The sequence below is a fragment of the Dendrobium catenatum genome, unplaced genomic scaffold (genome assembly GCF_001605985.2).
Source record: "Dendrobium catenatum unplaced genomic scaffold, ASM160598v2 fragScaff_scaffold_1056, whole genome shotgun sequence".
NCBI classification, from domain to species: Eukaryota; Viridiplantae; Streptophyta; class Magnoliopsida; order Asparagales; family Orchidaceae; genus Dendrobium; species Dendrobium catenatum.
In genome coordinates, this window is record NW_021319518.1 from 685017 (window position 1) to 697348 (window position 12332).

Below are 12332 nucleotides of genomic sequence, written 5' to 3' on the forward strand. Positions count from 1 at the left end.
GATCAAGCTAATTTTGTGATGCCGTATCAAGATTTATAAATTAGTCAAATAAAATTTTATAAGTTATAAAATTTAAAAAATTGAATTGATTGAATTATATTTTTGAATTGACTTAAATCGAATTAAATTATAATTTAATTTGTTTGATTTAATTTTGAATTAATGAAATTAGTTTTTTCAAACTTAAATAACATATGTCAAGATAAATATCAAATAATATTTCCTAATATTTATAAATTTGATACAGATAATAAATAAGAATATCTTTATGATTATTGTTTATTTAATGTTCATGAAATTTTCATTTATTGATTGATGACATTAGTGTAATTCTTATTTTGGCTTAATCAATTTTATAAAATAAAAATCGAACAAAAAAAAAGTGAAAATGATAAGTAATAATCATATTAATGCTTAAACAATTGCAGCAACCAACCAAATACGGTCATTATTTTTTTTTTAATTTTCAATGAGCACTTAAGAGTATTTTTGTGTAATAACCTAAAATTTGAAAATGAATTATTGTGAAAATTTTGGCCTTGCAAACAATACAGCATGGCATTTGTGGAGCGCTGCCATGCCAAGCTCATGGATTTTCTAGGATTTGATGGAGCGTTGCGACATTGGGTTTGAAATTTATTTTTTAAAATAAAATATCTAAAAGTATTATTCTAAAAACCCTCGCCACACCATCTCCCTCCCCAATTCCATCCCTAGCTAGGGAACTTTTATTACATCCAGTGAACGTATGCTCCTCTACGTTCAGTTTTAGACCAAAACAGCGCAATACCGAGTTTTTTTAAAAAACTCGGTACAACTCTGTACTCGGTATTGCGCTGTTTTGGTCTAAAACCGAACGTAGAGGAGCTTACGTTCACTGGATAAAATAAAAGTTCCTAGCTAGGTGAGTGAAGAGATAGAAGAGGAGAGAAAGAAAGAGAGAGAATGAAGAAAGAGGGGAGAGAAAATGCGGATCAAGCTAGTATTTTTGGTCGCTTATTGTGAAAAATGCTCTTACTGTGGTACACAGTCTTAATCATAACTATGTTTTCAAGGGTTTTGTATTTTATCTATTTTTCCCTTTTTGAAATCCATAAAAATGCAGAATATCTCATTTTAGTGAAATTTCATCGTGTAACTTTTGGTATGCAGTATATATCATTATTATAAGCATTTTTATTACTTTATATTGAAATTCTACTTATTGATTTTGAATATATATTTTAATTGAAATGAATAGAGTAATACCGAGTATAAAATTATCAAGTGTTAGTATTGTAAAACTATGATATATGTTAAGCATCGGGAGTTATAAGAGTCTATTTTCTTATATGCTAGTACATAGAGTCATAAGAATCTGAATTCTAGTATATGTTTATGATGAATGGTATAAAGGTTTGAGAAAATTCTTTTACTTTATATTCTAATATATGAAATTCTTATTTATTTACTTTCAGTGTACATTTATTTTATTTTAGTTATCTATAATTAATATTATGCTCAGTATGATAAATTTTTAATGAATTTTCTTTACTTTTAGTTAGATGTGTAATAACTAATAAGTGAATTATTAAAAATTTATATAAATGAGAGTGAATTGTTAAGCTGTGTTGGCTTACACCTATTTTGCAATATATTTCAGGTCCGGGGAAAGGGAAAGTGCCAATTGAGTAGCTGAGGATTCATAATCTATCCTATCTGAGTTTGTAGAGGTATATATATATATATATATAATTTCGGTACAACCTTTACTAGTTTTTTATATGCTATGCTCTGGTTTGTAGCCATGTAATATATTATATAATTTTTATTTATACATCTTAATTAATGAAATGAAAATAAATTTGTGGATGAGTATTTTTTCACTTATCGGAAGTCAATTAGAAGTCTATGTTCTGTTTAAAATTGAAAAATTCTAGAGTCCTCAAAACTTTTATCTTATGTAACAAGCAACGCAACACAATATGGCCAGTTCTATTTGTGGCTCATATTGGATTGGGTTCTGACAAGTATAGTGTATTTGGGCATGAAATATATGTTATGCATTCATTTATAATTTTTTTGGTATGACATCCATTTTGGCATAATACATGCATATTAGATAGATTAACATGATATACTTATTAAATATACTATGTATATGATGATGCTTATTATTATAATTTACACAATATGAATTTTGTGTAAAAATAAGAAAGGCTAGTTAGAAACATGTTTTTCTGTACAGGATGGTGAGCCGACAGACATTTTTTTAAATAAAATTTATGGTGTAATCCTAAGTGATATGAAATATGATATATAAAGAGATTGACTAATATGATATGATATGCTTATGACCAGAAAGTGATGACTTATTACATTAAAGTCACCTGACTATGATATATGATTTGAGATTTATTTCTGGCAATATGACTGATATTATGAGATTGATTCTGGTAGAGTTGTTATACAAGACGATATAAGAAAAAATATCACATGTAGCCAAATTTCCTACCTTACTTACATATGCATATGCCATAATCATGCATAACTAATTGTATGAGTAGTGACATGACATAATATATTATGTGTGTGATACTAGAGATGATTGATACACTTATCTAATACAACTAACAAGATAAATAAAATTAATATGTATGACTTATGATATATATGAATTAGATGATATGCATGATGTATTACATTTGATGGTGAACATGATATACGTGCATTGATACTTTACAAGATGTTTAGGACAAATGTAGTGATACTAATATGTACATGAATTGACATATAGATTTAAATAAAGTATAATGTTTTATTCATGACATACCCATTATGTTGTATTTGACGTGGGCATAAGAATGACATAATAAACTAATCTTAGATAGCACTACTAAAAATTGAATTTGAATTATATTGATTTTTCTTGATCGTAGGAAATAACTTTGTTCATCTTGATTGCCACATATTCTTATAATTACATGTTTATACTGATATGTATTGAATGATTATATATATACTACTTTTATTATCATGCATTAATTGTAGTCGTAAGTTCTTAGTAACCTACTGAGTTGTTAACTCACTCTATGATTTCACTACTGTGGATAGAGAGTTGTTTCGAGATATAAGCGAGTGACACTAGAAGCTTGGTGTTGCCTAAGGAAGATGCCCTCTCATGAGCGAGTCTGGAGAGCTTCAGAATGTTGGGGTTTTAATGAGATGAGTGATGATCTGCTTTTCTGATGAGGTGCCTCCTGGTAGCCAAGTGTAGGGTGAGTTCTTTGAGCAAATGAGTATGAATGGCTCTCTCTCCTTCGGAAAATTCTAAGGACCGTGGATGAGTACTCAAAAGGCATATATTCCTAAGATAAAATATCCTCATCACAACCTAGTCACTACCTATGAGGATATTTGTGAAGGCAATTTAGGGATGTACATTAATTATTTCTTTTTGATTTGAGCTTATGAGGCGCCTCCTCAATTGTGAAGCATCCCATAGAAAAAGCGCTAGCCTCATTGGCAACACTAAGGCTTAAGCCTCGAAACGTTTTCTGTGTCTTATATCAAAGTTTTAAATCATTGCAAATCTAATGTCAAATTCATCTTTGATATTAACTCTTTTGCTCCAAAATTTATCAGAATCACATATTGCTTTTGTTCTATCATTAGTTTAGGTGTTTTATCTAGTTGCAATTTTGTTAAATTTCAACAATTTCCCTCCTCTTTTTCATGTTCATTATCACCTCAGATTTATAGGTTTTCGAATGTCACAGAAAGGCTAAAAAAAGATACACATAGATATTATTACAATGTTACATGTTAATTCTAGACCCATGGCTCCTCTTGAGTGGTCCCAAGAGAATGTATCCAACTATTCTGTGAGCTATTTGTATGTGTGTGTATATATATAAAGAGAGATAGAGAGAGAGATTGTCATGCATAATCTATTTTGTTGCATAATTTATTGAAGTAAATTAAAATATATTGAGATTTATATTTAATGTTTAATTGATGGTATAAAAAATGCTCCGTGTTTATATTTTAACACTTAGGTGCGAGTAAAAAAAAAAAAAAAACTTAGGTGTGAGTATGGTTATCTTTTACTTTTGTTAACATTAATATATCAAATAAATGCTCCACAAATGTCATGTTCTCTCAAATTATGTGAAAAAAAGTTAATTGTAGATATAAATTTTAAAACTTATAATATTATTATCAATTAAATTGATACCAATTTTTAATGTAGTCAAAGTTGTTGACTATAGCTGAGTTAAATTTATTTTACAAAATAAATAAATAAAAAATAAAAAAAACCACACGGAAACGCCGTGCCACCAACTGATCAATGACCGAGGAGAAGAATGATAATAAATGATTTTTTTAAATCTCACAGGAGTTCTGAAATAATTTTTTTAGCTCAAAAGTTTAACAAGAGATTAATAAATGATTAATAAAAAAAAGTATATGTAGTTGCCAATTTTCTTCCTTAGGGTCGCAATGGCGACGCTTCCCCGCGCGAATTCGAGTCCCGCCTTCTCCGGCAATAGCAGTGCTTTGCACTCTCAGAGCATAAGAATACGCAAGCCAATCTCCTGCTCTCCCTCTTCTGCCCACCAACTGTTCGATGAAAATCGCTACAGAGATTATTCCGGGAAGGCCGCCCTTATCCGCAGCCTCTCTCGTCAAGGAGAGCCCCTTGAGGCGCTGGACCTCTTCCGTGAATTGGCAAGTGATAACCCGCAAAAGCCCGCCGCGCTTCCCCTTGCCGCGGTTCTTCGATGCTGCACCTCTCTGCAAGCTCTTAAGTCCGGGCAAGAGGTGCACGGCTTTTTGGTTCGCAATGGCGGGGAGGAGGCATCCGCTTGCCGCACTCAAAGCGCCTTGGTTTGTTTTTACTGTAAATGCGGACTTCTCTCGATTGCACGCAAGGTGTTTGATCTTATGCCCATGAGAGATGTAGTTTCTTGGACCATCATGCTCATGGGCTATGCTAATGGGAGAGGCCATAAGGATGAACTAATGTGTTTATTCCTTGAGATGTTGTGGAGCGGGATCGCGCCAAATTGCCATACTCTCACTGTTATGCTCGGCCGTGCTTCGCTGCCGGAAGGGAAGCAGTTACAAGCTTACATTGCAAAGAGAGGTTGGAATTATGATGCGTTTACAGGAAGTTCGCTTATAGATTTGTATGCTAAGAACGGGAATTTGGATGCTGCCCAGTTGGTGTTTGATAGGATTAAATGCAAGGATATTGTCTGCTACAATAGCTTAATATTGGGTTACGGTCGAAACGGATTTGCTCGGAACCTCTTCATCATTTTCGACAAAATGTGTATGGTTGGTTTAGTTCCAAACAATTCTACCATGGTGGGACTGTTAAACAGCTGCGCTCATTTGGGGCTACTGAGCCTCTCCAGGCAGTTCCATGGTCAAGCTGCGGCAAGGGGTTTTGGCCCAGATGAAGTGCTGCAAGGCATAATCATCGACATGTACGCAAAATGTGGTGATTTGGAATCTGCTCGTGTTGCATTTGATAGAATGGAAGACGTGAAAAACATTGCAGGATGGAACTCAATGATTTGTGGGTATGGGAAGCATGGAAATGCCATGGAGGCTTTTGAGGTTTTTAATTCAATGCAGAATGCTTCATTTCCTCCTGAACACATCACATTTACATGCTTGTTATCAGCTTGCAGTCATTCTGGTTTGGTGGATGAGGGATGGAAGCTTTTCAATTCTATGGAGGAAGTTTACAGGGTTTGTCCTAGTAAGGAGCACTATGCCTGCATGGTAGATCTTTTAGCCAGAGCAGGGAGGGTAAGAGAGGCCTATGAGTTTATAAGCAGAAGTAATTTGGAGTTTGATGGTTCAGTTTGGGGAGCACTGCTTGCTGCTTGTAAGGTCTGGGGAGATGCTGATATTGGAAAGATTTCTGCCAGAAAATTGTTTGAAATTGAGCCTGAAAGCTCTGGATCTTATGTTGGATTGGCTAGTATTTTTGCGGCGAATGAACGATGGGATGATGCTGTACTGGTTAGGAGATTAATGGATGGTAATGGGGTCAAGAAAGATCCTGGTCATAGTTTGATTAATCTTAGAGGAGCTGTGCAGAAATTTAGGACTGGAGAAGGAGATATGATGAATTGCCAGGATATGGAAGAGTTAATGCTTATGTGCAGGAGATTGAACTCCAACATTCTTAGTTATGATTATGATGAGATATTAGTTGGTTTTGAAGGTTAAGAAAGACTGGACTAATATACTTATGGTTCTTTTGTTTAATGTTTCAACTACAGTGGCATCATCCATGCCACATTTGTTCATTCTAGACACTGAACATATTGAAGATACCAACGAGATAAGGATACAAGCACAAAAGTTGATTCACTAAGGACTTCCAGGATCTATATGTATCAGGTATTTTGTCCCTGCTTGGTCAATCCATTAGGCAAAAGTTTTCAAGAGATTTTTTTTTTTTTTTTAAATGAGCCTTACATAGAGAAATGCCATAATATTTAAAAAATAAATGAGAGGAAGAACAGTTTAAAAGAACCATTTATCTTTCTATGTATTTTTGTGATCATTAAGACGATAACAACAACAACAACATCAAGCCTTTATTCCACTACGTGGGGTAGTGATCATTAAGACAATACTACTAAATAGAACATATGAAAAACGTCAGATTGCATTGGTATTGAATCTATTTCTACAGCAAATGAAATAGCCCAAATTCAAAATTATGATACATGTCTAAATTCCACTGGAGAAACCTAGCTATGAATAAAGCTATAGTTCTTTACTAGGATATATATTTTGTCAAACTATTACATAGCATAAGACACAAATTTCTCGACAAAATTGAAAAAAAAAAAAAGAAACAAATCCTGTTCAAGAAAAAAATTGCGCACAAAATGACCATTATGAAGTTCAAATGAGCTTATCACCAGAAGTAGAGTGTCTACTCTTGCCATGCTTGCTGGTTTCAGTAACCTTGCTCTTGGGTAATGAGCCAGAGCCATGGCTCAATCGTTTTGTCAACTTCCTTTTAGAGCTCCCTGCTGCATCTCCTAGAGCTGCCTTAGTTACTTTCTCACTCACAACCTCCCGCACTTTGTGAGGCTTGATAGGCTGCTTATTCAGATAAGTAACATGCGGCAGAAGGCTCAAAACTGCCTTTCTGAGCTGATTATCTCCTATGTTGGCCAGTATTGGATTGCCAAGTAGATTAAGAGCCAAAAGGGAGTTATAGTTTGCTACAAGTTGGCCTAGTCCCTTGACTGTTATTATCTTGTTGAAGCTGAGGTCCAGCACTGTAAGCTTTAGGAGACGGTGAAGGCCTTCCACATTACTAATCTTATTACCCCCAAGGTACAGCTCCTTGATTAGAGTGCAACTCGATAGTCCTGAATGGATAGATTGATCAATCAAGTAGCTTGCTATGCATTTTCATTTATCAGATTCTACAAACAGAAAAAAGAAGCCATTTATTATTGGAATTACAATATGTGCTTACCATGACTAATTTTTGCGATCCGATTGTAACTTAGATTGAGAACCCTCAACCTTTCGAGGTTTCCAAGCCCTTCGATATTTGATATACTATTCCGAGATAAGTCAAGAGTGTGAAGACTCTTAGGGAGACTTCCAGGAGTAATGTTAACTGCAAAGACAGAAAGGAGTGAAATATTTATATGCGCGTAAGGAATTGTTAGCAGGGTAATCATCTTATTGATCACACCCAGATTTAGGGGGTGTTTGGTATCGGATTGGATTCAACTTTAGTAAGATTTAGTAAATTCTGTAAATCCGGATTTAGTAAATCCTAGGCTGATAAATCTTGAAAAGTGTTTGGCATGATAAATATTAAATCCTGGTAAATCCAGAGAAGTTGTTTGGCAACATATTAGAGGATTTAAAACATTTGGAGATTTAAAATTGAAGGAGTAATATTAAGTAACATTAATACACGTGTTATAAATTTGAGTTGATCCTATGCCAAATAATAAATCATTTATTTAATTAATTTGCTTAATAACAAATAATTTAAATTATATTAATTAAGATGATCTAGGGTTTGCTTTTCATCTTCTGTTTTTCGTTGTTCCTGTTCGGCTTCATCGCTTTGCAGGAGGTGTAGAGATTGCACTAGTCGCGCTTCTTTGTTGCTGCTTGACTTCGATCCTTCGGAAGTTAGAACATTTCGATCGGAAGCAACGACGGGAGCTCGCTCTCTGTGAAGGTAACTTTCTTCCTTTCGTGCGCTTCTTCGGCCAAATCCCGTAAATCCGCCGAAGAATGGTATTAGGATTTACCCAAATTTACCGGGATTTATGCTGTAAATCCATAAATCCCCGATTTACGGATTCGCAGGATTTACAGACGCTCAGAATGCGTTTGGCTGGATTTATGTTAAATCCTACTTAAAACTACAACCAAATCAAATACCAAACACCCCCTTAAGGTACATACCTATGCAGTTGCCAGATAGATTGACAGTTCGAAGGCAGGCAAAGGCTGAAATGGATGGAATAACCTTCAATCCACTGCCGGGGATATGCGCCACCGTTGAGAAAGTATTTAAAGATTGGATAATATTGTTTGCTTGTGCCACCTCCTCCGCCACACGACGATTAGTGTTAGAACAAGGTTTTTCAGAGGATTCTACAGTCTCCAAGTTCTGTAGATCGGCAGTTTGTTCATTTTCCAAGCCATCACAATCCTCTTCAACAGTAACTGGAATGAATGAACAATCATTAAGGCCATTTACCCAGGCATTAAATCTCTCCACACGAGAAGGCTCTAGAGAGAATGCAGGCCATTGGTTCTCAGGCACTACTGTTTTCTTCCACTTGTTAGATTTTTGGTAAAGTTCATGGTCATCAGACGTATACCAGCCCTTTAGATTTGGAGCACCGAGCACTGAAACTAGCTTTCGAGAAGCTTGAGGCTTGTGGAGATTACTGTGGCTCCGAAGGAAGAGTTTCCACCATACCTTCTTGCTACGAGAGGGAAGAACCTGGCTTGAAGGCCATCTCTTTAGCTTCAAACCATCAGCACTGCAAGAAGTCCTAGCAGATAATGGACTACTATAATTTTCACTAATCATTTCTACTCTGCCATTTCCTGACAAGTTCTGGAGGCTACTGTAAGAACTTGACCTCCATTGTTTAGCATGCCTGGTCTCAATGTTTGAACATGAGCGCTCAAGCACTGGTGGCCCTAAGGAAGCTGTCGGCTCCATCCCTGGGTCACTAACATGCCCACTAGCCATCATTGCCTCAGCAACAATCTCTTTATTTGTCTCCATCTTCTCAAAAACATAATTGTTTAAGTCATTGTTGGATCCATGGGAGGAAAGTTCCCCTTTGGGTTGGAGATCTAAGTCAGAGTAATCTCTCTTCATTGATTGAATCTCACTATGCTCATCACCCCCCTCATAATCTGCCTCTCCTGTAGTAGTGATAGAAGTTGCTTTCTCTACGGAGGGGAATGAGTTTGAGAAAGTTAAATGGTGCTCTTTAAGGCCATTCTCAGGAGAAGTGCTGAAAAGATCAGTAGGCTTAACCCGAAGGTCACACTTGCTGCTTCCCTTCTTACAACCATCCGCAGCTTTGGAAATTACCTAGATAAGAAGGTTGCCAAATTAGCTCACAGCTTGAAAAGGAATGAGAAAAGTAAAATAAAAAACGAAATTATTACTCACCTTGGATTTCTTCTTTTTTACAACCGAGAAGGAAGGCAAACAGGCAAACTTTGCCATGAAGTGATATTTACAAAGGAAAGGAATGTGAAACAATTGCAGGAATTGAAGAATTACAAACCTTGGCTTCTCCTACTGATACAAAGATCTCCCCCCAATTCTACAGAACTAACAAGATAAAGAAGGAAACTATATAATAACCCCAATAGTTCTATATGTAAATTGTCCAGGACCGATTATACTAAAAATTCCTTAAAATTGGATATATCCGTTCAGAATTCTACAGAAATTCCCAAAGAAAGAATACTGGGGCAGAAAAAGTAAAAGAGGAAGAAATCCTGCTCCCTCGATTTTCTCAGTACTGTTCTTGGAAATTCCTCTCCAATGATAGAAATGTAGACGCGATATCAAGTTTGCTTCTTCATGAATCCGTCCTGAAAATTAAACCCGCAAAGCCAAACGACATGAACCCGTCAGTAGAAAGATCGCAACGTTGCGCGAGGGAGAGCGAGAAGTCGAAGAGCTTCAGGCAAGTTTAGTTTGGGACTTGGGAGGTTGAGAAAAAAGTTTCTAATGGTAACGAGGATGAAGAGCTTAGAAATAGGCTAGGTCAGGAGACCTTGTCTGACACGCAGTTGGCCGCGCTCGTCCTCCCTCTGGCGCGGGCAAAACAAGTTCAACGTAATTTGGATTTGTTAAAATATTATTTCTGGTTGTATTTTACTAAAACAAAGTTGATTTTTTATTCACTTTCGCCAAACCTATTTTGATCAGTTCTCACTAGGGGTGGAAACGAATCGAGTTGAGCTCGAGTCGAGCTTGACTATCAAAGACCAAGCTCGAGCTCGAGCTCCACTCGTCTTCTAGTCGAGCGGCTCATCGAGTTCTGCTGTCGAGATCGAGATCCATCGCTGGTTGTAGCGTTCGTCCTCCCGTGGCCCTACGTTGTCGTCACGTCTACCGTCGAGATCGTCGTACCAAGCAGTTTGAGCGTAATCGTGGTCGCCCTGAGGTCCGTCTGTTGTCGAGATCGCTCGTCGTTGTATCTGTCGTCGAGTCCATCATCCTGAGCTCGTCCCGTCGCGTCTTTCGTCAAGCTCGAAAATTCTCGCTGTGAGATCGTCGCCGAGCTCGTCCCATCGTCTGCACCCCTAGTTCTCACACATGCAACTCATATGTTGTAAAATTTGGCTATCAATTAAGAGATTTTAAATTTAAATTTATGGATATAATGTGTGTATAAATTTATCTTAATTGGTCTAAACATCCTCTCCCAAAACAAAAATCAGCCCTTGCATGCCTTGAATTTTTTTTCTCGAGCAGATTAGAGGATTCGAGTGCAAGATCACCGAAAGAAATTTCTTCTATCGACCAACAGCCGCAACACGATCTCGCTTTGAAATTTGTTGGTTTTACTTTTTACTATGATATTAACCTATATGGAAGAGGTAGAGAGAATCCACAAAGGATGTATAACTTTATTCGAGGTTGTATGTTAGTCCACTACTTGATAATGTTAACTTATATATAAGAGGTCGAAAGAATCCACAAAGCATGAATGACTTATTCGAGGTTGTATGTCAGAGCGTTGTTCGATAACGTTAACCTATATGGAAGATGTCGAGAGAATCCACCATGGATGTATGACTTATCCGAAGTTGTATGCAAGAGCACTGCTCTATGACATTAACATATATGGAAGAGGTCGAGAGAATCTATCAAAGATATATGACTTACCCGATATTATATGTCAAAACATCACTCGATGACGTTAACCTATATGAAAGAGGTTGAGAGAATCCACCAATAATGTATGACATATCCGAGGTTGTATGTTAGAGCACTGCTCGATGATATTAACCTATATATAAGAGGTCGAATTAAATCCCCCTATGATCACTTTTTACTTGATTAGGAGGGACCGAACGTCGTGTGTATCCCGAATCAAAGGTGAAAAATGATTTTTTTTTAGACGGTTACTGCCTTTTTGATGTCGATATTAAGACCTTGCCCAAGGAGTAGAAGTCAAATTAGGTAATGTATAAAGTTTGAAAATTATTGGAAGTATTGTTCCATCTACTATAAGCTTTATAATCCCAAGATATCTTCTTGGATATTGAAAGAGTTGATGGAATCTTCTTGACCATGACTGTAAACAAGGTTGCCCCGATCCGCATTTAATTCCCATGAAATTGATGCATGCAGCATTAGCTGATGCAAGGATGTTAACACGAACGACTTTTTGAGATTGGAGCACAAATTGCCCGCCAGTCGAAAACCATGTTCCCATAGACGTAGCCAAACTGTTGCGTCATGTAAAGAAATATATAGTTTAACGTCTTAGCTTTATAAGAAAATCCAACAAATAATCAGATAAAAGAGAAGGTGCGACATTCATAAGAGATAAAGATTTTTACGTGAAAACCCTTGAAAAGGGAAAAACCATGGGGCCTAGCCCAGTTTGAATAAATCCACTGGTTTTTGTATTTGATTATAAATGAGGTTCTTCATTGGAGGGAAGGCCTTAGCTTGATGTAACAAATATACATCATATAGAATGCATTAAATGATGTGACTTGAAAGAGTCACTATTGATATATTTATTTAGTCGGTAGAACTATAGTCGGTGGTCGATGGAGGTCGA

At 36.3% G+C, this 12332-nt stretch overlaps 2 protein-coding genes across 2 annotated transcripts; one reads left to right on the top strand and one right to left on the bottom strand.

Annotated features, from left to right (window-relative positions):
• Positions 1–4482: 4482 nt before the first annotated feature.
• Positions 4483–6228, top strand: LOC110109161 (pentatricopeptide repeat-containing protein DOT4, chloroplastic). The gene has a single exon (XM_020840099.1). The coding sequence runs from the start codon at positions 4483–4485 to the stop codon at positions 6226–6228; it is 1746 nt and encodes a 581-aa protein (XP_020695758.1).
• Positions 6229–6671: 443 nt separating this feature from the next.
• Positions 6672–10341, bottom strand: LOC110109182. The gene is made up of 4 exons (XM_020840121.2): positions 9692–10341; positions 8458–9610; positions 7502–7648; positions 6672–7391 (listed from the first exon to the last, which is right to left on the bottom strand). Exons 1-4 carry the CDS (start codon positions 9746–9748, stop codon positions 6916–6918), a joined length of 1833 nt encoding a protein of 610 aa, XP_020695780.1. The 5' UTR covers positions 9749–10341; the 3' UTR covers positions 6672–6915.
• Between the last annotated feature and the right edge of the window lie 1991 nt (positions 10342–12332).